The sequence below is a fragment of the Platalea leucorodia genome (assembly GCF_965183815.1).
Source record: "Platalea leucorodia genome assembly, chromosome: 3".
Taxonomy (NCBI): domain Eukaryota; kingdom Metazoa; phylum Chordata; class Aves; order Pelecaniformes; family Threskiornithidae; genus Platalea; species Platalea leucorodia.
In genome coordinates, this window is record NC_138825.1 from 60,361,448 (window position 1) to 60,383,454 (window position 22,007).

The following is a 22,007-nucleotide window of genomic DNA, read 5'->3' on the forward strand; positions in this document are numbered from 1 at the left end:
GTTTGTGGCTTTCAAGAATCCAGATTGGAATTGCTTTATCCAGTTTTGGAATGCCTGTAGCAGGGGAGGGGGTAAGAATGTGATTGTAAATGCTTCACTAGAGGAAATGTAAAACCTAGTTGTTTTTGACGTTTGCTTCTATCAAGTTTTGGAAATGCTGCAGATTTAGTCTCACTTACCCTTGTGGGTTTTTGCTTCTGTTTCCCTCTCTTCCCCATCCTTTTCCCCCTTTCAGCACTACCCAAGGAATACCAGAAGATAGGAAAAGCGTTGCAGAGCCTGGCACTGGTCTTCAGCACTAGTGGATACCAAGGTACTTCTACAGCTTCATTTGTACTTTACTTAACGAAAGATATTTTAATTACATCATGCTACATTTTTTGGCAAAGATCTTAATGCTTTCCTCTTTGAACTTTAGATGTCAAACATGATTCTGGAAAAACTTAAACTTTTTTCCCTGTGTGTATTATGGGGTTTTTACATTCTAGTCTGCAATCTTGTTTTCTCTCACTGTGTAATCATGTGGTGGGGTGGTGGTGGTGGAGGAGTTTAGCTTGATCTCATTAATATATGATCTGGTTACTGGCCTGACTGACAAAATATGCTGTAGCATTTTTTTTTTGTGATATCAAAGGGAAGGGGACAAAATGCGGCCTTGAAAATACCTGTCACAGAACTATTGTGTGACTTACTTCATGAAACAACAACTTCATATGGGGATGGAAAACTTATTACAAGATTTTTGTATACCATTATGTGGGCTGGAGGGTTGGCTACTGTAGCTTTTTCTTGTCCTTCACCTTTCCTTCTCCTTCAAGAGCCCTAAAATAGAGACTGTCATGTTAGGTATGAAAGTTGTGGGAGGGAAAAGGAGGGCATCAGTTGCTCAAAGTTCTCCTAAAACGTAGTCTTTAGGCCAAACTTAAAATCCTGCTTTGATATGTTAAGTTCTGCTGATGTTTTCCAGATAACTGGAAAATATTTCCTCATACCCCAGAGGGAGCTAATTGAGTCTATTTTCTCTGGGATTCTCTTGTCAAATTTTTTTTTTTTTCTAGACTTAATAGCAAAATTTCTCTGTTCAAAAACCTTAAACATTATAGCATAGAGGCTTCCTGAAATCTTTCCATTTTAGGACTTTTAGTTGACCAGTACTTACTCTTGACTACTCATCTATCCCTTGCTTTGTACTCTTAAAGCTTTTTGCCCCATACACCATGTAGTAAATGCAACCACTTCTGAAACTCAGGATCTCTGCTGCTGGAAACATTGGAAATAGACATAGTCCCTGTAGTTTGTTCTCATCTTTGTCCTGTACTTCAACAGGGTGACTGCTTAGTTAGAATTGGAGCATAGCATGTTGCCTAAAATGTTACTTTTGGATGTGAGAACCAAGTAGGGGATTTGCATAATTATGTACTCTTAGCATGGGTTAGAAAACTGTAAATCCTAGCCAGATAAAATTTGTAGCAAGAATTCTTGAGAAAGGGCTTAAAATTGCTTGAACTATAACACGCATTCTTTTGCCAGGGTAAAGGGAAAACAATATGGCTTAAAGCTAGAATGCAAAATTGCAGATCAACCTTACGAAGGCAAGCTTCAATTTGATTTCCAGCATCTTCAAATGGTATGAAAAAATAGATCCCATGATGCTTGGGAACAAGGCAAGCATATTTCTCTTTGCTGTTTGCCCAGTTGTACCTGGTTGCACCCTAGTATCTTGCAGAGGAAAATGCCTTTCCCACTGATGCCTTTGTCCTGATTCCATATATTCTGCTCTTTTTAATAACTGGTACACCAGTGTATTTTTTCCAAATTAATAATATATGGGATTCTTTGCTTTTTGGTTTGAGTTCCCAGGAAGAGAGAGAATAAGTGCAGTGCATGTGTTGCTTTAAATGTCTTCCATCACTGCTGCCCTCACTCTGTCCTGCCTGCTGTTTGTGTACAGTTTCATTTGACGATTGCCTCAGGTACAGGTCTGTGGATTAAGCAGACTCTATGCAAGAGACATAAGCACCTGGATTTAAACTGATAGGATATGGCTTTCCTGATTTCAATATTGCAAAGAAGGCACTGGACTTATTCCTTCAAATGAAGTACTAGCTAGACTGAGTATGGGGTATGATTTTTCTGGACTATTGGTAAAGAGGAATAGCTCCTTCAGCCATACTTAAAGGCACTCAGTTCAGTTTCTGTTGGGATCTCTCTTCTTTTTTTTTTTTTTTTTTTTTTTTTTTTTTTTAATGCTTGAGTTCTGGAAGTTTAAGCATATAGCCTGCTGAAGATTGCAACGACTGATTTGACACGAACATTTCCAGTTACTGGTAGCTGACTCCTGACATGCTGAATACACTGTTAGTTGGTTCATTTGCACAGTTGGGATGGGATGTATCTACTGTCCTTACCTCTTTCATCAGTGCTGCCTGCTTGCTCTGCAAAGCCTTATTATATGTGGTGAATGTCTACTGCCTTCTCTTCTGATTTCCAGCCTAAAAGGTTTAAGATTGCACTGGGCAAGATGTACTTGTTAATCTGACTCGCTCAAGCTCTTTTTTGTATGCAGCAGAATGAGCCTTATCAATTAGTTGCCAGCCACAGCACATATTAGGAATCTGTCCTCAGTATTTGCAGAGGGAAGGGTACCCTTAAAACTATTAAGGACACATTGAGAGGTTCTCATTTAACTTGGCCATGGGCCTATGTACTGTCCGATCAGTTTTAAGAACACATGCTTTGAAAGTATGATCCTGGTCCAAAAATGCATATTGGACGGATCCAGAATATGCCTGGAAGTGTCTTGCAGCCTGGCACTACGTTGCCTGTCCTATTGCGTCATACAATGCTCTTAGGTTGACGCAGCCTTAAATAGCATGGCTTCTCTTTTGTGGCGCCAAATCTGGGCGAGTCTTTCTCCTATATTAAGAAAACGTAAATGGCTGTGGTATGCCATTCAACCATAGCAAGATCTCCTAATCCTGCATCACCCCTCAGGAATTTTGTTAGGCAGTTACATGCAAGTTTCACTATCCTGCCAGCTAGCAATGGGCACATCTTGCCTTCCAAGCTGCTTGCGTGCTGAACATTATCAGTCTGAGGTGTGCTTGTCAAGAAAAGTCTTGCTACAAGTAGTTCCGTAGTACATCAAACTTGATCTTCTTCCTACTCCTGGATTCTATTTAAAACGTGCTTTGAAAGAAAAGAAAACAAAACAAACGTTTCTTGACAAAAATAATTCTGCTGCCCTAATCGAGCCTTACAGAATATTAGTTCCCTCAATATGCCTGGTGTATTCCCTCAGCAGTGATGACTGGCATTTACCAAGCAGTTGAACTGCTGAGTGATGCTCTGCTAAACATCTCCAAAAGACTCCTCATAGTTTTACATCTTCCTTCATCTCCCTATGACAGCATGCAGGCCTGTAAATCAATGAAAATATCAGTTTCTCCTTGCGGTTGGATTAAATATCTGTAGAATATTACTGGCCATTTTAACTGGTCTTTTTACAACTACCTTTAGTTAATGCTTTTAGGCCCTCTCTGTTTCTCATGGGGATATAGGTAATGCACCCTGCCCTAATTTTGTTGTAAATGTCAGCAGCATGTGGGGCTTTCTGCTTTTCTGTTGATTAAAGAACCCCTGAGATCCTGGTATATCCTTGCACTGGGACCCAGCTCAGCTTTCACGGCTTGAGTTAAGAAACCCATTCCCAGCTTCACATCGGTTCAGAAGCTGAGAATGCTAGAAACTTGGCCCTGTCCAAGTAACAAAGCTGACCAAAACTCGTGCTGACAACAGTGATTGGAAGCAATCTGCTGCTGGAATTCAAGCTACTCTGATGGGTGAGCGTGTGGGTTGCGTGCGAGATCTCTAACAAGGTGGCCTGGTGTGGGGAGTGGCTGACTGAGCATGGCATGATGCTGCTGATAACGTGTATTAGAACTTGGAGGGTGCAGCAGGTGAGAGATGAAATGTGACTCTTTAAGGCTGCCCTGGCACTAGCTGAAAAAGAGACTGTAGAAGAAAAGGATGCAGTGTGAGGAGTTGCAGATATTCTTCTACCACTTGTGTGCCTGCCTATTGTCAGGATCCACTGTCTGGAACAACTTTTAAATATACTATCCCTTAGCCATACATTTGGAGGAGTGTGAATGCCTCTGCTAGTAGTAAAAACTCTTAATGTACCCTGTGTCTTCCACAAGCTGGCTCTGTGTCCTGCTGCCCCCAAATGAAAGAGGATCGGTGTTGGGAGGGTTTGTCTGGATTCTTTGAAGCTCCAATCTATGAAGGTCCTTGGAGTGAGTTCTGCACAGAAGGGGAGGATTTTCTCTTTCTGCTCAAATGTACATACTTCTCCTCTTTCTTTTTGCTCAGATAGGAAAAGTCATCGTCTTTTATGGCATTATGAAATGAACAGCAACATCTAGACCAACCTGGCTTCTGACTCTAATTAAAGCCACACCATGTTTTGTCCCAAAATCTAGGAGTCAGTTGCCTAAGCAGCAGTTACTTCAAGGTTACTCAAGATTACTTCTGAGCAGACATGGGCACTTCTGAAATAATGAAATTATTTAAGTCTGTCTGAAATAATGAAATTTATCTTCCTGAAATTTTTTTATCATTTTACAACAATGTGAAGATATCTTCTGAATTATGTACCTCTTAGATCTCACAGTGGGATTTCATGTTGGTTTTATTTTTTTTATTTTTATTTTATCCAGGCAGGCTCAAATAGGAGAAAAATAACTATTTCTTTAGCAGCGTTTGTGTTGCTAGACTTAATAGTTCTTAGGATTAGTAGCTTTCCCTCAAAGCTTTTGGCTTTATGAAACCAGTCTAATGGAAAGTAAGAATTGATTGATAGAACTGAAGCAACATTCAGTCATTACCTTGTTTCCTTTAGGGCATGCTAAAATGAAGGAATCCTATCTAATGAATCTCCAACATAGATTAGTCCATATGTTGTAGTAAAAGAAGGTACTTTAATGTTCAAATTTATCATTAATGAAATCAGTGTTCAGTAATTTTCAATGAAGTCACTGATTAATGTCCATAGAATAAAAACAAAATGTTCATAAAAGACTAATTGCTGCCTAATATCAAGACATGTCTGAAAGGATGAGAAAAATCATTTTTTTCTTAAACTCATATTTGGTATCTGCAAATTATACCTTCCCCTTTCTCTACTTCAATTTGCTTTTCATACTGTTGACTACATGCTCTGGACAAGCTAGCACGAATGGAAAAAACCTGTGGTGTTTTGGGAAGGTGAAGTGGCATGAAAAACTGAAGAATGTAAGGCTTGTTTCCATCTTTGACCCACATAGCCATGTCCTGCTAGTAATACAGTGTTACGAGTGTTTGTGGTGTTGTCTAGCTTAGGATTTGTGGTGATGTCTGTATTTTTAAGTGTAGTTTGTAGGGCCCTTTGATCTACTTCATATGATGATGAAAGTTAGAAACTCACTCTTAAAAGCAGCAGTTCTTACAGAGCTTGAAAATATTATCCAAGAGTTCCCTAAAGGGTCAGAAATCTTGCTGGCAAGCAATAAAGTTAGTTGGGCCTCCTTCCGCTTCTCTGACCTTCTAACAACTACGGTCCGGGACTGCTGGAGAGCTTAGGGCTAGCATCGCTGCCTCATAGGGCATCGTGGAGAACTTGCTGCTTAGCAGGTATGAAAATCATTTATTAAAAATCAGAACAGCAGGTGTCTCTTCAGCTTTGTTAGTCTGTCTTCCAGTGTCACCCTCTTCATTCTCCCCTCCCTCCCGTTCTCGTAGGCTTCCTGTTGCCCCGTGTAGGGGAATACCTGTGTATTTAAACTACATGTAATTATGAAATGTGGAAGTGCATAGTGCTAGTACTATGGTAGAACAGTGTTTACATGGTCCCTTTAGCATTCATTTTCTACAAGATCTTGAGAGTTTTTGTTCTTTAATGGTATAAAAACTACTAATGTTTTTCTAACTTCTTTATTACTGCTGGTTATAAAGTGATGACTAGGCATTTATTATTGTAAAATAAGCTATTTTAGAACTTTGCCTTGATTCAAGGCAAGTTTCTTACTGTAATTGACTTACTGTAATTTGAACACGGATGTTTACTCTTAGGAGAATCTGATCTCAATGGAGCAATAACAGAAGCAGGAAAAACCTATGAAGAAATTGCCAGTCTTGTAGCAGATCAGGTAGGAGTATTATGAATGCATTGGTGTAGTGCGTACAAACATATCACCTATTTGGATCACTTCAGACTTTTCTTTTTTTTCTCTTCTGTTAAAACATAACTGCTAGTGCTGCAGACCAGGTAAATGAAATTACTATTAATACTTTTAAATGCACATTCATCTTCTTTTCTACTGTGTGTCAGCTTACAGGGGATGTGATAGGAGGGTATTTCTCTTGGATCAGAAAGATCACGTTCTGGTTCCTAAAACACTAAAATGATTACTTTCTCTTTAAACGTGTTTGTTTTCTGATGTCAGTGAGCTGTCTTCATTACTGATACAAAAGAACGAGATGTAAGCAAGGATAGGGTTTCTACCTTCCCCCTGCATTCCCCAAATGTCTACAGGATCCAGATCTTGCTACATTTCATTGTCCTGACATGCAATTGCCTGCTTCAGTAAAAATCTACCTTAAATAAATCCTGTTTGGTGTCAGCATTGAAGTCATAAATTGATGTTTAGTGTATTTAAGCTGAAGTCTCCAAAATGCAGATCCTCTTGATCTCAAGGTTGAGTCTGGAAGTTCTTAAAAAGAGTTTTCCAAGTCAGCGACTAAGGAGATGCACCTGTGCATGTACGTATCTGTATATGTAATGAGATTGTTGCTTGATAGTGCTATTGCTAGGGCTAGTAACTCCTTTTCAGTGAAAGTTTGAGGCAAAACCCCTCACTTCCTAAGCTAGTGTTGAGTAAAACAAACACAGGCATCTGCTCACTGGTGCTCAGTGCCTTACTCCAAAGAGCTTATATTTTAATAAGAACCTTCTTAAATATGAAAAAACTTGCAACAAACAATTAAGATTTTTGGGTTGCATTTTTTCTATTCTTTCCTTCCCTTTTTTCCCTCACGTGTTTTCTGGCATCATAGTTTCTTTTCTGTGATGTTAATGTGCGACAGATACTTCTACTAATGCTTGCACTTTGTTTATTAGCCGAAGAAAGATCTTCACTTTTTGATGGAAACAAATCATGAATATAAGGGATTTCTTGGTTGCTTCCCTGACATCATAGGAGCTCATAAGGTACGTGAGGGGCCTCTCCTTTTAAGGGTTGGGCAGTAGGAAGATCTACAGCAGCAAAAGTGGTGGTATGGTACGCTGCATTTGTGCAGCAGCCTCACCCCTGCTTCCAGAAACACTGAAAGTTTCTGTGAAACTGGCATGTTGATTTTTGAAACAAAAATACGTAGAGGGGAGGGAAGCAAGAACTTATCTCAAGATTTGAGAATATCATGACTTTCTGCTATAACAGAGCACTAGAAGCTTCATAATTTTCTTCATGTTAACTTGCATGTCCCAGTGTGGTGAACAGCAGTAGCATAAATTTGTAGTATTTGAATCTTACATGGTAGCTGATACTAAACCATACCCATATTGTAGGAAGAATTGTACATGCTTACATGGGTAGCTTACTGATATGTGATAGATAATCATGCACTGCCTAGAAGTTTCTTTAATGTTAGAGAATAGGGCAAGCTTTTTTGGGGGGGAGAAGCACCAGCAACAAAAAACAACCACTTCATTCTCTGTAATATGAAAGCCATCAATAGTAAAACAGTAAATTTAGTCATTGTGTCTAGTTTTGGATATTCTGCTTTCATTTTTTTGGTCCTAGAGTTTTCCTTATGTTCATGTGTCTGCTGTAGCATATTTCAGGAAACTAAAAATTTTGAAGTATTAAACAAATATACAAGTAGTGGGTTGTTTTTTTGGTGTTGGTGTTGTTGTTGTTGTTTTTTACCACTTGAAGTGTTAAATGTATAAAACAAGAACATACTTCTGAGAGCAACAAAGATAAAAGCATATCAGAGTTGTGTATTCTTTCTTCAGGACAACTTACGGTCCCTCATCCCACAGAATCCTGGGGGGGAAATACCATAAAAGGAGAAGAAATGTTTTTAAAACTCAAAACATAAGCCTACTGCCAAGAGATGTGTAAATAGTGTCTCTTGAATGTTGTTTGGCACAAATACTTTGTGAAGGGGGATGCAATTCTTTTTATGTTTGTTGTTTATGTGACACAAGGATTTTCCTGAATCGAAAGTTATAAATTGCAATGAGTTGTAGTCTCTTGGAAAATAGTTTATGTTGTCTCATCTTGCATAATGTGCAAATAAGGTTCTACAGGCATTTGATAGTTTGAAGCTTTTGGATGTCTATTGTATTGGCCAGCTGTATTTTGAAATTTGGTCTTTTTTGTCCTTTCTGTATATATCCTTATGTATTACTACCTTTACCAAACTCAATTTCCTAGTGACTGCGTTCCTGCCTGTGTTTGAAGTCAGTTTTTGCAAGCTGTTAGGACTCTCGAAAGCAATAACAAACTTTGGGTGAAAATGTGGGAAGGCAGAATCGGTCATTGTGCGTGTATATATACGTGTATAGTATGCAAGCTCAAAATGTGGCCAGTAGCATTTTAGATGACTATAAAGATGTTAAAGTTGTCTACTCTTTTAATCTACTCTCTTAATTTTTCTGCATTTGGTTTCTACAGGGAGCAATAGAAAGAGTGAAGGAAAGTGATAAATTAGTTGCAACCAGTAAAATAACACCACAAGACAAACAGAACATGGTGAAACGTGTCAGCACCATGGCTTATGCACTACAAGGTAAACCAGATTTGGGGCTAAATGGCAGTGTTGTAGACCTGTGAAGGACATATCTTAAGTAACAAACTTCGAAAGAGAATCTTTGTTCTACCAGGAATGATAATAAGAGCTAGGCATAGTTGGGTTTTGGCTTGGATGTTTGTGTTTTGGTTTTGGGTTTTGGTGGGGTTTTTTTGGTTTTGGTGGTGTTTTTTTTTTTTTTTTTTTCCCAACCTGCTTAGATTTTCCTAAAATGGCAATTCTTTTGCCTGTTGTTTTCTTTCAAATCTCATATTGCTATTGCAAAAGATATGTGTTTTGGAAATGCAATTTAAAAAAAAAAAAAAAAAAAAAAAAAGGCACAAAAAACAAACCCAAACAGAAACACACCACCCCAGACTGATTCTTTCATTTTGAAGTCATAATGTCTCAAAGAAAAAGCATGGCCCCTGGTGCAGGAAGCAGTTCATCCCGTGCAGGAGTGTTTTTCTGACTCATGGTTTAGTCAGACATGATCCAGTTGAGATTCATGTTCTTGTGGATAAGACTTTATTTCCTGGATGTTCTTTGAATGAACTTTTTCCTCTTCAAGTTAGACATGTTGTAAATACGAGACGTAGCACACCGCACTTGAAAAACTGGGGAAGTGAGGAGTCAGGGCTCAGTCCTGCAGGATATCAAGCCCTTAAGTGCATCCTGTTACTGACTTCAGTGGGACTACTCATTGCTGAGGGGGTTGCATCTTTTTTAGCCAACTTAAAGCCAAGAGTACTCAGTATTTTACAGGACAAAGTCAGAGCACCACGCAAAATTGACTTTAAAAACAAACAAGAAAACTCCCCATCCCTTCCTTCTTCATGGTCACCATGATGCAAGAGGACTGTGCTGTATAAGTGGTAATCATAGAAGAGACCTCTAGGATGACTTTTATGATCTAGAATGTTTCTTCTCTCTCTGTTGGTACCTCAAAATATATTTACCTTTTTATTTTGGCCATAAGCTGTGATCTGACAAGAGATGCAGAAAGTGGTGAAAGGTGGTGTGGATTCAGTAACGCTGTTTATCAGATTTCTACTGAAACAGCCCTGGTCAAGAATGGGTCAAACACTACTGGCTGTATCTTTTTTTGAGCTAAATATTTACAGCTGTGGCTTACAACTTGATATCTTGGAAAAATCTGAATGTCCTAGCCAAATTCTGTTGGAAACACTTCAGGAAAGAGCAGTTACCTCAGTAGGAGAAAATCCTGCTTGTATTCTTTATCAAATCTTTGTATACCTGAGTGTCGTAGCAAGAACCTGGCTTTATCCAGGAAGTGTCTGTATTTTAGCAGTGAGTAATTGACACCCTACCAATTTTACAAACAGTTCCATCATCACTTGAGTGCTGCAGGCACAACAGGTTGTGGAAGCATGAGAACAGTAACTATGCTGGCAGGGTTGGACACTGAGCTTGTTGCACAGTAACTAATCTGAATTGAGTGAAACTGTTCCTAATGACAAATGCTTCTCTTAAATAATTTGCCTCCTGGGTCTAATTGCAGCTGAGATGAATCACTTCCACAGTAACCGGATTTATGACTACAACAGTGTCATTCGTCTGTATCTGGAGCAGCAGGCACAGTTTTATGAAACGGTAAGGTGTAGTATTTCAGTGCCATTTTCCTGGCACGTACTGTGCTGCTACTTTGTATAAGAAATACTCACAGTACTTAATCATCTTTTTGTATGAGCCTCTCCCAGAGAGCACATATCTGAAGAATTGTACATATAAAAAACAAAAGAACAAAGAATGATTTAAAATAATATTTTCCTATAGATACTATTCCTATGTACCTGACTACGTCATGTTAGACCTATTAGACCTAAAAACCAGTGTTGAGAAATATTATTGTTGACAGCTTGATTTTTTTTTTTTTTCCAATGCCAGTGCTGAGGTTACAAAGAATTTTAGTTCTGTGATATGCAGTAAGAAAGACCTGCTGCACTGAATATAACAATAAACCATTTGAATAAAACTTCCCTCCCATAGGATGGGAGGGCAAAGGGAAGCTGCTGTGATTTAAAGCCTGATGTATAGAAGTGTGGGGCATGGGGGACTGGAGTGGTTTAGGTGACTTATTAAATATGTTAACTCTGAGCACTTGACCTACAACCTTAGTTCTCATTTAAAACTGTTCTTATGCGTGGATTCCTTGTGTTTTTTTTAAATGAAACCTGAGAACAAATTTTCTAACATGATATGCTGGTAAAACATGTGAGTTTGAGTATGCTGGAACCTGACTTCTATCACTTAAAGGAGTAATAAAAGCAACTGGTTGCCCTTCACAGCAGTAAAAGGTGCCAGTGGGGCTTCAGAGGTATCTTCAGTGGATGAGAACTTCAGGTCCCCCATCAGGTCACCTTGCTCAGTTTCTCTGACACATCTGATGGGGTTAGGCATAGGTTTCTCCTCACCTTCTTTCAGTCTTTTCTTCTTGTCCAATCTATCCCAGTTCTTCTGGTTGCAGCTTCACCAGTCTCCTTACACCAGTCTTCTCTCCCCCAGTACAGGGGCCAGATCGATGTTCACATGTGTGGTGCTGGCTACCATGAGAGCTGCGGGGAGAGCGCAGGAGCTCTGTTCTGATGTGTGGCCTTGTTTCAGCAGGCAAATGGATTTCATGAAAAATCTGGCTTTGTTCCTGTAGCCCTCCTGCATAGTGCAGTGCTAGATAACCTCATAGGCAGGATGACAGCCCTGCCCACAATACTTTCTCCACCACAACCTGAGTGGTGAAAACACAAAACGAACAAGGCAGCAAGTGTATATATGAGAAGAAAAGTCTTTTATAATGGAATGGTTTGAGAGTCCTACATACGCAAAATCTGCAGTGAGAACTGCAGTTTTTCAGAAAATGAGAGAACAATTAGTTTAATTTCTTAGCTTGCAATCTTAGTTCTGCATAGTGTAAAGTGACTACGTATTTAATATGTTCTGTTTCTTTGTTTCAGATTGCACAGAAGCTGAGGCAGGCACTCAGCCGCTTTCCTGTGATGTAGAGAATAAGGAATAGTCAACAATAAAGAACAACTCCAAAGTGCTTTTCTGATTTGGGGGCAATGCCAATAAAAACTTGTTAGCTTTTGCCAGCCAAAAAAACCCACCAAAAAAACCCCAACAACAGCAACAACAACGATCAGTTGTAGAAAAAAAAGAATTATTTAAAATTTTACTTCATCAGCCTAAATCATAAGATAAGTTTCTCTTATTTTGAATGCTATCCCATTTGTAACATTATTTAAATAAAAACAGCTGATAATGCTGTCAGTTTAGGGATCTAAATTACCAAACTGATATGTTGCCATGGATTTAATGCAGGCTTGCGTCTTATCAGATATTCTTCCAAAAACTCTTAATCAACATCAGAGTTACAAGTTTATATCCTTTTTTTTTTTTTTAAGTGGGAAAGCAGACAAGCTTGAGAAAATTACTTTAATACTCATTATATTCAGTTCAGCTCTCTAGCGATTCAGTAGGCAGGAGGAATTATATTCGTGTATGTTTCTGGTACATGTTCATGATAATCTCCTGAATGAACGCTTTGTTCTAAGTTTTGCTTCCCATACGCAGCCATGGCATACTGCTCCCGTTATGACTTCTGGTAAATATAATTCGTTCTTCCCTTTCTTTTTTTCCTTCTAACTAAATCTTGTACTTGCGGCACGCCACCTCAGAGCGTTTGTCAGGCTCTTTCTTTCTCGCTATGCACTGTATAAAAAGACAAAGTACAAACAAGGAAAGAGCCAGTTAGGAAGGTGTGAAAAAGTTTTCCGTACCGGCACTTTGACACCCCCCGATGTTAGCCATAAGGCACTGGTGCTCCTCAGTGCCGTACAGGGCCAGCTTCCCTTTTACCCCTCTGAGAGTTTTAGGTGTTTGAGCAGAGGGGACACTGCCACATCTAACCCGAACTACTAGAAGTCCCCAAATTCCAGCTAAGCTCAGGTCTTCATGTAGTAGTGTGGTATGCTATTGGCTTGGGTTTACTTTTTGTTACCTTCTAATGCAAACTGAAAGGTGACAAAAGTAGTGAATAACATCGTCAGTTATCACACAAACTCTGTGCTTTAATCATCATCTCTTATCAAGTGGCCCAGCGTCCTCTTTCATGCTACTGAAATATCATCTGAGGCCTGGGCTTTTCAAAACGAAAAGCCACCACCAACCCTGTTCACAGTGGGCACCAACTACAGTAATTTATTTAATGCCATAAGCAAGCAGGAAAGCCAAAATGCAGGTTTTGCTAAAATGTGCCTAGAACATAACCATTTTAGTAAAAGAAAAAAAAATTTAAAAAGGCGTTTTGCCAATAAGCCATGCTAAGTGACGGGTACAGTCTGCTGGTTGAATAGTTGCCTTATTCTGTTTTGCATTGGTGTTACTTCTGTGTGCTAGAAGGAAAATCTGGGTCTGCCTGAATAACCTGAAACCAAACCAAACAAGACTAAGCCTAAGTCTAGATGCTTTTCAGTGTCACGGGTTTTGTTCACGTTTTATAAACCTTGGCTTTTTCTCCTCCCAATTTTAGTTGATCGCTTCCAAAATTCCATAGCGCAGTGTTGTTTGATACAGCCATTTAAATATGTACAAATTGTAAAGAATGTGTATAAATGTTTTACACCAAATGTAAGATCTGCTTGCATGTAGAAGCAGCTTATATAATAAATTGTTACAATGTGTACAGTAAATTCTGAAATCACTTTTTCAAGCCAGCATTTTTTTTTTTAGCATTTGTATATTCACTTTTTGGTAATGAAATCTCTTTGTAACAGACTCTTAATTTGGGAGGGGGAAGGGGGGGGGTCTTTTTACCAATCTTTAAATAGCTCCGTATGCACTAAAGTTGAAGGTTCTTTATCTTGAATAGATTATTTTGGAATCTAAGTGTAAGCTCTGCATTCCCAGTGCAGGGAAGCTATGACAGTAGCAACTGTATCAGAGATGCAACATTTCGGCAAAAAAGAAAAACTGTTTAAAGACTTCTAGTAAAATGAAGTTAAACTGATAATAAATATTTATGTATATCCACAAGACTATTTTATTTTTTTCTTTGAAATCATCACATTGCTTTTTAACAGGGTGATGTAGTAGGAGGCAAATCCTCCTCATAGCTTTTCATCAGCTTACAGACACCGGCCAGCTGAGGAATGAGAAAGCATCCATGTGGCTTCCATAAAGCAGGCATCACAACTGAATGGTATAATAGTGCTAGTGACTGCAAAGCAGCAAAGGCTACGCATATGTGTAAGCTTTCATTATTCAGGTCAGTCCAGCTCGTGGTTGATGGAACCCTCCTGACTGCAAATAAGTAGTAGAGCACAGTGCTACTGTGTATTCCTGGCCTTGTGTCAGCATGGTGTTGACCCAGAATAGAAATTAGATTGTCTTTGGTATTTGTTTTTTAAATTAGATATGAATGGTGGCATAGTTAGGTTGGGTGAGTTGGGAGCAACAGAAAGGCTTCACACTGAAGATGCAGTCATAAAACAAGAATAACAAGTTAGATTTAAGACTTGAGCAGGGCCCTCTTGAATTGTGTTTGTCATAGCTGAATAATTAATCTCTGGAGTATCAAAAAGCCTTAATACTGTTTCCTGGCTTATGCGTTCTTTGAGGGTGAGGAATAGCCAAACAGTGGCATTATCCCAGTGACTTTGTAAAAGATGTCAAATGCCCTAGCTGTCAGCTTTAACTTTTAATTTTAATTGCTTATTCCATTACTGCTAAAATACCAAATTCATTCTTTAACAATAAAAATGTAGCTATACAAAGGGGAATGCTACCTGTACGTCTCGTCTGCAGTTATTAGGCTGCAGCAGCAGACTTTGTTGTTGTGGCAATGTATGGCATGTTTTTGGAAGAGTACTGTCTACTGCAATTAGGAGGAGTCTTCTTTAATGCTATAATGAGGCCTAACTTTGCATGAGTACTGAAATTTTTACGTTACTGAGCAATTTCTGTTTTCTGTGACAAAGTACTTGACAAAGTAGTACCATATCATACACCTTATTCTGTAAATTCTGATTAAATAATACACATCAATTTTACTGCTACCAAAATTAGTCTTGTTTAGTGCAGCAGAATAATTCAGACTAACCGCCTTGTAAAGAAAGAGATGCCTCTCTTGTGCTGTGGGTCAGTTTGCCATACACTGGACACTCTGCCAGTCTGGATTGGCCAAAAGGACTTTACGGCCTCGTGGCGTGCAGCTGTCCGCAGGAAGCAAAGCGCTCACTCGGCAGGCATCCTCCTGCTCCTGCTGCCTTTCTCAGTGCTTCACGCCGAGATGTGTGAGCATGCTCCAGGGGAAGGTGAGTTGTGGGGGGGTCTTTGGTTGGTTGGTTTTTCCACTCTACGTACTTCCCATGTATTTTTATAACTCTTCTGATAAAACTAACACTAATAACTGATATAATAACAAACAAGTACAGAACGGAAGAGGTAGCCACTTGGGCAGAAAAAAAACCCTTTTTTTTTCTGTCTGAAGAATCCCTAACAAAAACAACCTCATAGAATTAGAAACATACAGACTGGCTGGAGACCAATCCACCCATCCTGTAGTGTGGCAGTGTCAGTTAGACCCATGCTATTTTAAAGGACATTGGAATCACAAGTACATATTTTCTTGGAATCCTGGAGGTTCCACAACATGCCAGCATAGCCCTTTCCAGTAAATCAGCATGTTATCACTTAAAAAGCTTTCCCTTATACACATCATCACTTCTGTAAATTGTGTGTATATAAAATGCTACCTCTAAGCTTGAGTTTTTGTTAACTAGAACAGATAACCAACATATCTAAGAATTTTTACATATTAGAAGTCTTACCGTGTGCCTTCAGCAACCTTTTTAACATGAACCGTGCTGGATTAATAATTCTTTCCTCATGTTGAAGTGTATCACCTTTCTTCCCTGGGTACATAAAACTAATCTGGGCTCTTGCTCATGCCAGTCCTGTTAATGCATGCCAGAATGAGGACTGTAGCTCTCGCCCTTCCAGTAGAGTCACGCTGCCAGCTCATCGGTTTATGGTATTGATGCCCATCTTGCCCTGCTGTGTTGCTGCCTGGCTGCATAACTTCCATACAGTGGTCAAATACTATACAGAGAGCTTTGTGCAGCTATCACAAATGAAATATAATTCCCAACCACATTTTCAATTTATAATACTCAGTTCCATCTGTATTTGCAACCCAGACCTAGTTGGGGTCGTGCAGGGTTTTTTTTGCTTTTAATAAACTTATGTTATATTCCAATTATTTAATAGACTTGTAGTGTAAGTTTTCAACTCATTTTATGCACACCTAGTAGTCATCCTATTTAGAATACATTCTCTTGAATTTGTTCTGAGATTTGAATGTGAGAAATTTGTCAAAATTATTTCTAAACCCCTTCCGTTTGCATCTCTATATCCCCTGTTTTTAATTAGGCTGATCTTTCAGTCAAAGGAGGATATTTGACTACTTGACCATTTACACAGATTCTTCTCAGCAAACTTGGATAGGCTGGTTTTTGCCTTTTTTTTTTTTTTTTTTTCCCCCGTGGCTCTTTGCACATCAGTTGTGACTTTAGGATCTTTGACACAAGTCAGCATCTTTGGGATACTGAATTTAAACTGACATAACTTCCTTGTTTTATAAAGGCAAAAAATGTGTTTGCTTATTTTTAATCTTCTGGGCCTTTTAATCTTTCCTAATTGATCATGCTTTTTTAAACTATCATTTTTTTTACCTTCCTTCAGATCCCTGCTAGTGTGCCTACCACCTTCCTGCTGAACTTCCTGAACTCTAGGTTCTTGTCATCTACAGTTAACAACTATTTGCTTCATGATAGCCTGGATTAGTTTCTTTGAACCAGCCCTGTCAGTCTGAACCCAGCTATCTCATGTTTACTAAGCACTTCCCCTACTCTGGCCTGTGGCTGTATTCTCCTGTTAAAATACGTTTTTGTAAGTAAGTCACATATTTTTCTGTCAGGGCTGAAGCAAGGTGGTGTATCATGCTTACTGTTTTCTGTTAACAGCAGACTTTTGCTTCCCTTAGTTATCCTCTTATACCTAGCATCTTTAAAGACTATTCACTTTTTAAAACTATTTGCTAATAAATTTATTTTGTCTTAGTGCACATTTATCAGTTCAAGGTCACTTTTCATTCACATTGCCTTCTGTTGCAATTAAATCTCCGTAGATCCAAATCTAAAATTGTTACTCTTCACTGGTATCTTTTATCTTCTGGCATGTCTTTCCCCAAACAAACAATTAAATCGATGAGCTGTTATTCCAAGAGATGGTTTTCCTAAAAATATATAATAGGGTAGAATTTTAAAGATGCGATTAAGTTGCTAGCTCTAAGAGGCTTGTTAGGGATAATCCCAGCAGAATAATGTCAAAAGGAAGGAGTATAAAAATAACAGAAAATATAAAAAGATTGTGGAGACTTCTAAAAAAGAAGTATTAAGTGGTTTGGTTTCTTTTGAATTGTATGTTGGTTATTTGACCTTCGGTATTAGCTTATACCCAAAGACAGTTGCCCAGAGTGAGGAACAGTGAACAAGTGACACATCTGCATGCACGTAGACAGGAACACGCAGCGTCTGTGCTAGTTAAGAAGGCCGAGTCCCCGTGGGCTGACGCATCTGCAAAGAAAGGCGCCAAACAGAAAGCTGCTCTGCCAAGTGGGCTGGTGACCAGGCAGGTTCTTTGACCATCTAACAGAATTGATAAAGAGGAAGGGAGGAGCGAGGGAAACAGAAGGAGAGCATTTGTCATCGGCCAACTTAGAAGAGGCTTGGCTGGGGCAGTGGAAGAGCATTGCCTGAAGAGCTTGGAAAGGCAGAGAAAGTCTGTGACGCTGGAGAGGGAAAAAAATAAAGGTAAAGGTCTCCTTTAGGGTTTTGAATTCCTTTTCAGGATTTCCTGAAAAGATTTGCCCAAAGGTTAGAAGCAACCAGAGAAGGAGCAGTGGTTAAGTTAATGTTGTTTAGCTGTTGGGTCCCTGCCAGAAATAACTACACTTTGGGACCCTTACGCACTTTCAACCATAATATGCCTCTTAGGAAAAACGCCTCCATGCTGGACTACCTAGAAAGGATGAGCTTCAGCTGTTAGGATCAGTGAAAGCTGGCCCTGGTGCTGGTATTGTGGAGTCGCTGGGCTGTGCAGTCCCGTTTACGTGAAGGGGTGACCCACAGAAAGGCTGTGTATGTAAACATGGCACTGAGCTTAGGGGAAGAAGATCACGTTATCATCTAAACCAAAGCAGGTCAAGTGCCCTGGGACTGAAACACAGTTGCCTGGGGGTGTCTGGGCAAGGGAGTGTGCTGCAGTCTGATGTTTCGGAGCGTCTCACTGTGCTGCTTCAGACTTCTTCGTGCCCACAATGTCTGCCCTGAACTAGGAAAGACCAGAGCAGTATGAAAGCAAGCACCACGTGAAATCTTCAGAAACAGAATTTCTACATGTGTGGTTTCAGTAAATACACTTGCTCTCAATGTACCTGATTTTTCCTATAGGCTTCCTTTCAGGAAATGTTAGTGCGGGGACGGACAGACGGACAAGTATTTTTTACCTTTCGCTGTGAAAGATCTGTACCAGGATGTGTGAGTATTCTCTCTGTATCTCACCCGTAGGGAAACTGAGGGACAAATTAATTGTCGCATGCCAAGAAGGTAGGAGGGCTGAGAATGGGACCCAACTGCTAATTCTAAGGAAGGAATTTGATGCTGAAATTCACCTAAATTCAAAACTGCAATCCCTAACCCCTAGCCAGCTTCCTTCTCCTCCCTTGGGCCTCCCCCCGCCCGGCCCCGTCAGCTGGTGCCTAACTTCAGAGCTCCTGATGGTTTGCAGCAGTAAAGTTTCTGGTACATGCAAGAAGTACCTATTAAATTGCTTGTCATAGCATCCACCCACATCCACCTGCAATTATATGATGCCTTAGTGACTAATGAATTTGGTCACCCACAGGGTACTTGAAAATAGTGGGACAGCAGACGGGAGTTTACAGAATAGGGACTGTGAAGATCAGGCTCTCATCCTTTCTGTACCAAAGGAGAGTACTGAAAACAGGACCTTGATGGACTGAAAGGCAAGCTTTTTCTTTGTGACCATTTGCAGTAGAATATCTGAAGAAAATCAGTCTGTTAAAAAAAAAAAAAAGTGACAGCTGCAGATGAAACTGGATGCTAAACATAATGGTACTTTTAATGCACAAGCTAAATGTCAGGCTTCTTTCAGATCTGTAATTACATCAAGATAACTAGGTTAGTTAAGGCACTAGCTGTTGTACTTTATAGCTCTTTGTATACAAGAGTGGTAGCAGCTTCTAGGACTATGAATTATCTTATCTTAGGACAATAATGATGTTAAAATAATTAGCAAATAATATTGCTGTATCAAACACAAAACAGCAGCTCTTTGTAATATTTGTAAATCTAGATAGAAGTTCATTGCTTAATCCTATTAAATGAAAAGATTAAATGCTTCGTTACCCTTACTTCTCTGCTTTACATTTTGGGGGAAGAGTATCTCCCTGCTCCCATGTGATCCTTGTGCATTGCCTGCTCTTCTAGACCTTTCTGGACCCATCAAAATTTATTACGCTCCTAATGTAAATTGCCCTGTATTCACTTTGTTGGCATCTCTGAGACCCTGTGTCTCCTGCTAGGGCAGGAGGACATCATTGCTAGTCCTGCCATTCTGTAAGACTGTTTAGAGGGCTTTGGCTAGGATGTCATCGCCTTACGATGCTACCAGCACTCACAACTGTACTAGGAATCTGAAATATCTACTGGCATTTCTTAAAGCCCCTTAAAATGTTTATGCGAGAATCCCATCTTTTTTTCTTTTTAAAACCTGCTACTATAATTTCCAATGACATGTTGGAAACACAGACCTTAGAAGCCCAAAACAAGAGAGCGCCACTGTTTATCCAATGTTCATCTATTTATATTTATTTTTTTATTTTTAATTGAATTCTTTCCAAGCCAGACACGGGATCTTGTAAAATTTGGTGCATCCAATAATATTTTCACCAAGTTAAACTATTGCCAAAGGGGAAGGTGCCTCAAAAATGAGGGCCATACAGGGGTGAGGGACAGTTTTCTAATTGTTGATGAGTTCCTGGCTAGTTGACTAGTATTTTTAAGCTCAGTAAAAATTTTGTTTAAAAACTCAACAGCTGGAAGAGAAGTGATAAGTTAAACATAGCATCTGTTGCAATATAATAGCAACATATAAAACAGGCTGCTTACTGTTAGGATGGAGCTGCTGAGCTTGACACTGCCCCAGAAGGTTCCCATCTGATTGCACTCACCAGGACTGCACCGCTCAGGACTCGTTATGCCTGCAAAGAAAGTTGAGAAGTAAGGAAACTCTTCATTTGTCTTCCCTGTTTAAGTAGTGACACTTTTCTGGCTGGTTCCAAATTGCACCTACCAAACTTACAGCAAGGACTTTTTCTCCCCCTCCCCCCCAAGACAAAACTTTGGGAAGGAGGTAGGTATAGAACACTTCTTCCCTAGGATGAGCATGTTTGTGCTTACTTAGCAATAGATGAACTTCACTGGGTTAAGAACTAGTGCCCGTCTATCTGCTGCTTATAAATATAGTATTAATGCTTGGCAGAAAGGAAACAACAACAAAAAAATCCGAAACAAACAAAACCACAATGCAAGCATGGATTTAAGTCTTCCAAAATGTAAACCAAATTTGCAATCAGTAAGAGGAGGTTGCTATCCAAAGACTGCTATACCATAAAGTAAGTCTGCAGGATGGCTGCAGGAGTTGGGATCTGTTTGAATGTGGTATAAAATCAGCATGAGAAAAGGGCAACTTGCAGGGACTGCAGTGGTTTCAGAGGGGATTGAGGGTCTGCTCCTAGAACAAGGGAAGAGTTCAGAAAAGCCGTGGTTGTGGGTCTGTCTGGCACAGCTCCCCTCAGAGTGCACTGCTAGGTTTATATTGTAATTATGTAGTGGTAGTATCTAATAAAAATGACTAGTGGTCTTAAGTGATTTTTAATAGTAAAATAAAACAGCCCTTCCTGAAGGGGATTGTGTGTCACAGGGAAAAAGCCAAAACCCAACCAACCAACAAGTAAACATTGCGTTGGGTGGTTGCAAGGGAGTCTGTGCAGACAGCAGCTGTTTAGACAGGACTGCAGGGCTGCGTGGGGTCTCTGGGCTGTTTCTCACTGCTGTAGAGCCAGAGAGCAGCAATCGGCTCAGGTCCACTGCTGAGCCCTGGCTGGCTCCAGGTGTATGTATAGCACACAGCTCTGGTGATAAACTCTTCTAAAGACAAGACAGATGTGCGCCATCACGGTCTGCTTCCCCCTCAGTCCCAGGATGCAGTGACGCCTTGGCTGGCCCTGTGTGGAGCCAGCTAAGATCTTACAAAGCATATTGGTTCTGCTCTGTGCCTTGCAAGAGGCTTGGCTAGACAGCTGATGGCCCAGAAGGCAGAGAGAAGGTGTGAGTGCAGCTGGCTTCAGCACAGTGAGTAAACAGCCCTAGAAATCTGCCCCAGCATACCGTACGGTTTTCTCCTGTGGGACTCCAACCACCACTAAGTTAAACTCAATAACTAGCACTAGGCAGCAGTTCAAGTGCAGATGATCATAAAAAATATATTAATCTAATAACTCTAGTCAACATGAATAGATCTGTCTCAAGGCAGAAGGTTGCTTAACAGTCGTCATTTTATAATGGTTTCTCTCCAATATGTTGTATCCTGGCCTATCCGGGACTTCTGTTCCTCTATAAGGGCAGCCTTCTGAGCAGCAGCTTCTAGGATTAAACTGATTTTAGTTACTCTGTCTTCTAGAGGCATTTTTAAGCTCACAGACCATCTCTGCGTTTATTCAGGCATGCTATGAACTCTGTGCGTCAGTGTTTCCATGTGGAAAAGATCTGTGCCAGTTCTGGCCCTTCCATGCAGTTTGCAGTAAATCTCCAGGACCAGACAAAGCCTATTTCAAATTTCTGGAAGGAGTAAAGAGAGAATTCAGCTGACTTCCTACCAAAATATGCAGGGAATATTATTCAAGATAGCTACTCTGTAAGAAGAGCACAGGAAAGCTGTCATTGCACCCATCTTTTTAAAAGACACAGGAAGCGATTGCAGGGATAACCAAGCAGTAACTCTCCCTACGC

General features: G+C 39.9%; 1 protein-coding gene across 1 annotated transcript in view; it reads left to right on the forward strand.

The window, feature by feature from the left end:
- Window positions 1-13,624, forward strand: part of SNX9 (sorting nexin 9) — a 62,153-nt gene extending 48,529 nt beyond the window's left edge. The window contains exons 13-18 of the mRNA XM_082305817.1: window positions 236-313; window positions 6,112-6,188; window positions 7,160-7,249; window positions 8,721-8,835; window positions 10,358-10,449; window positions 11,808-13,624. Of these exons, the coding sequence (XP_082161943.1) occupies window positions 236-313; window positions 6,112-6,188; window positions 7,160-7,249; window positions 8,721-8,835; window positions 10,358-10,449; window positions 11,808-11,855 (500 nt within the window). The 3' untranslated portion in view covers window positions 11,856-13,624. The remainder of the gene's footprint in view (window positions 1-235; window positions 314-6,111; window positions 6,189-7,159; window positions 7,250-8,720; window positions 8,836-10,357; window positions 10,450-11,807) is intronic.
- Window positions 13,625-22,007: the final 8,383 nt, after the last annotated feature.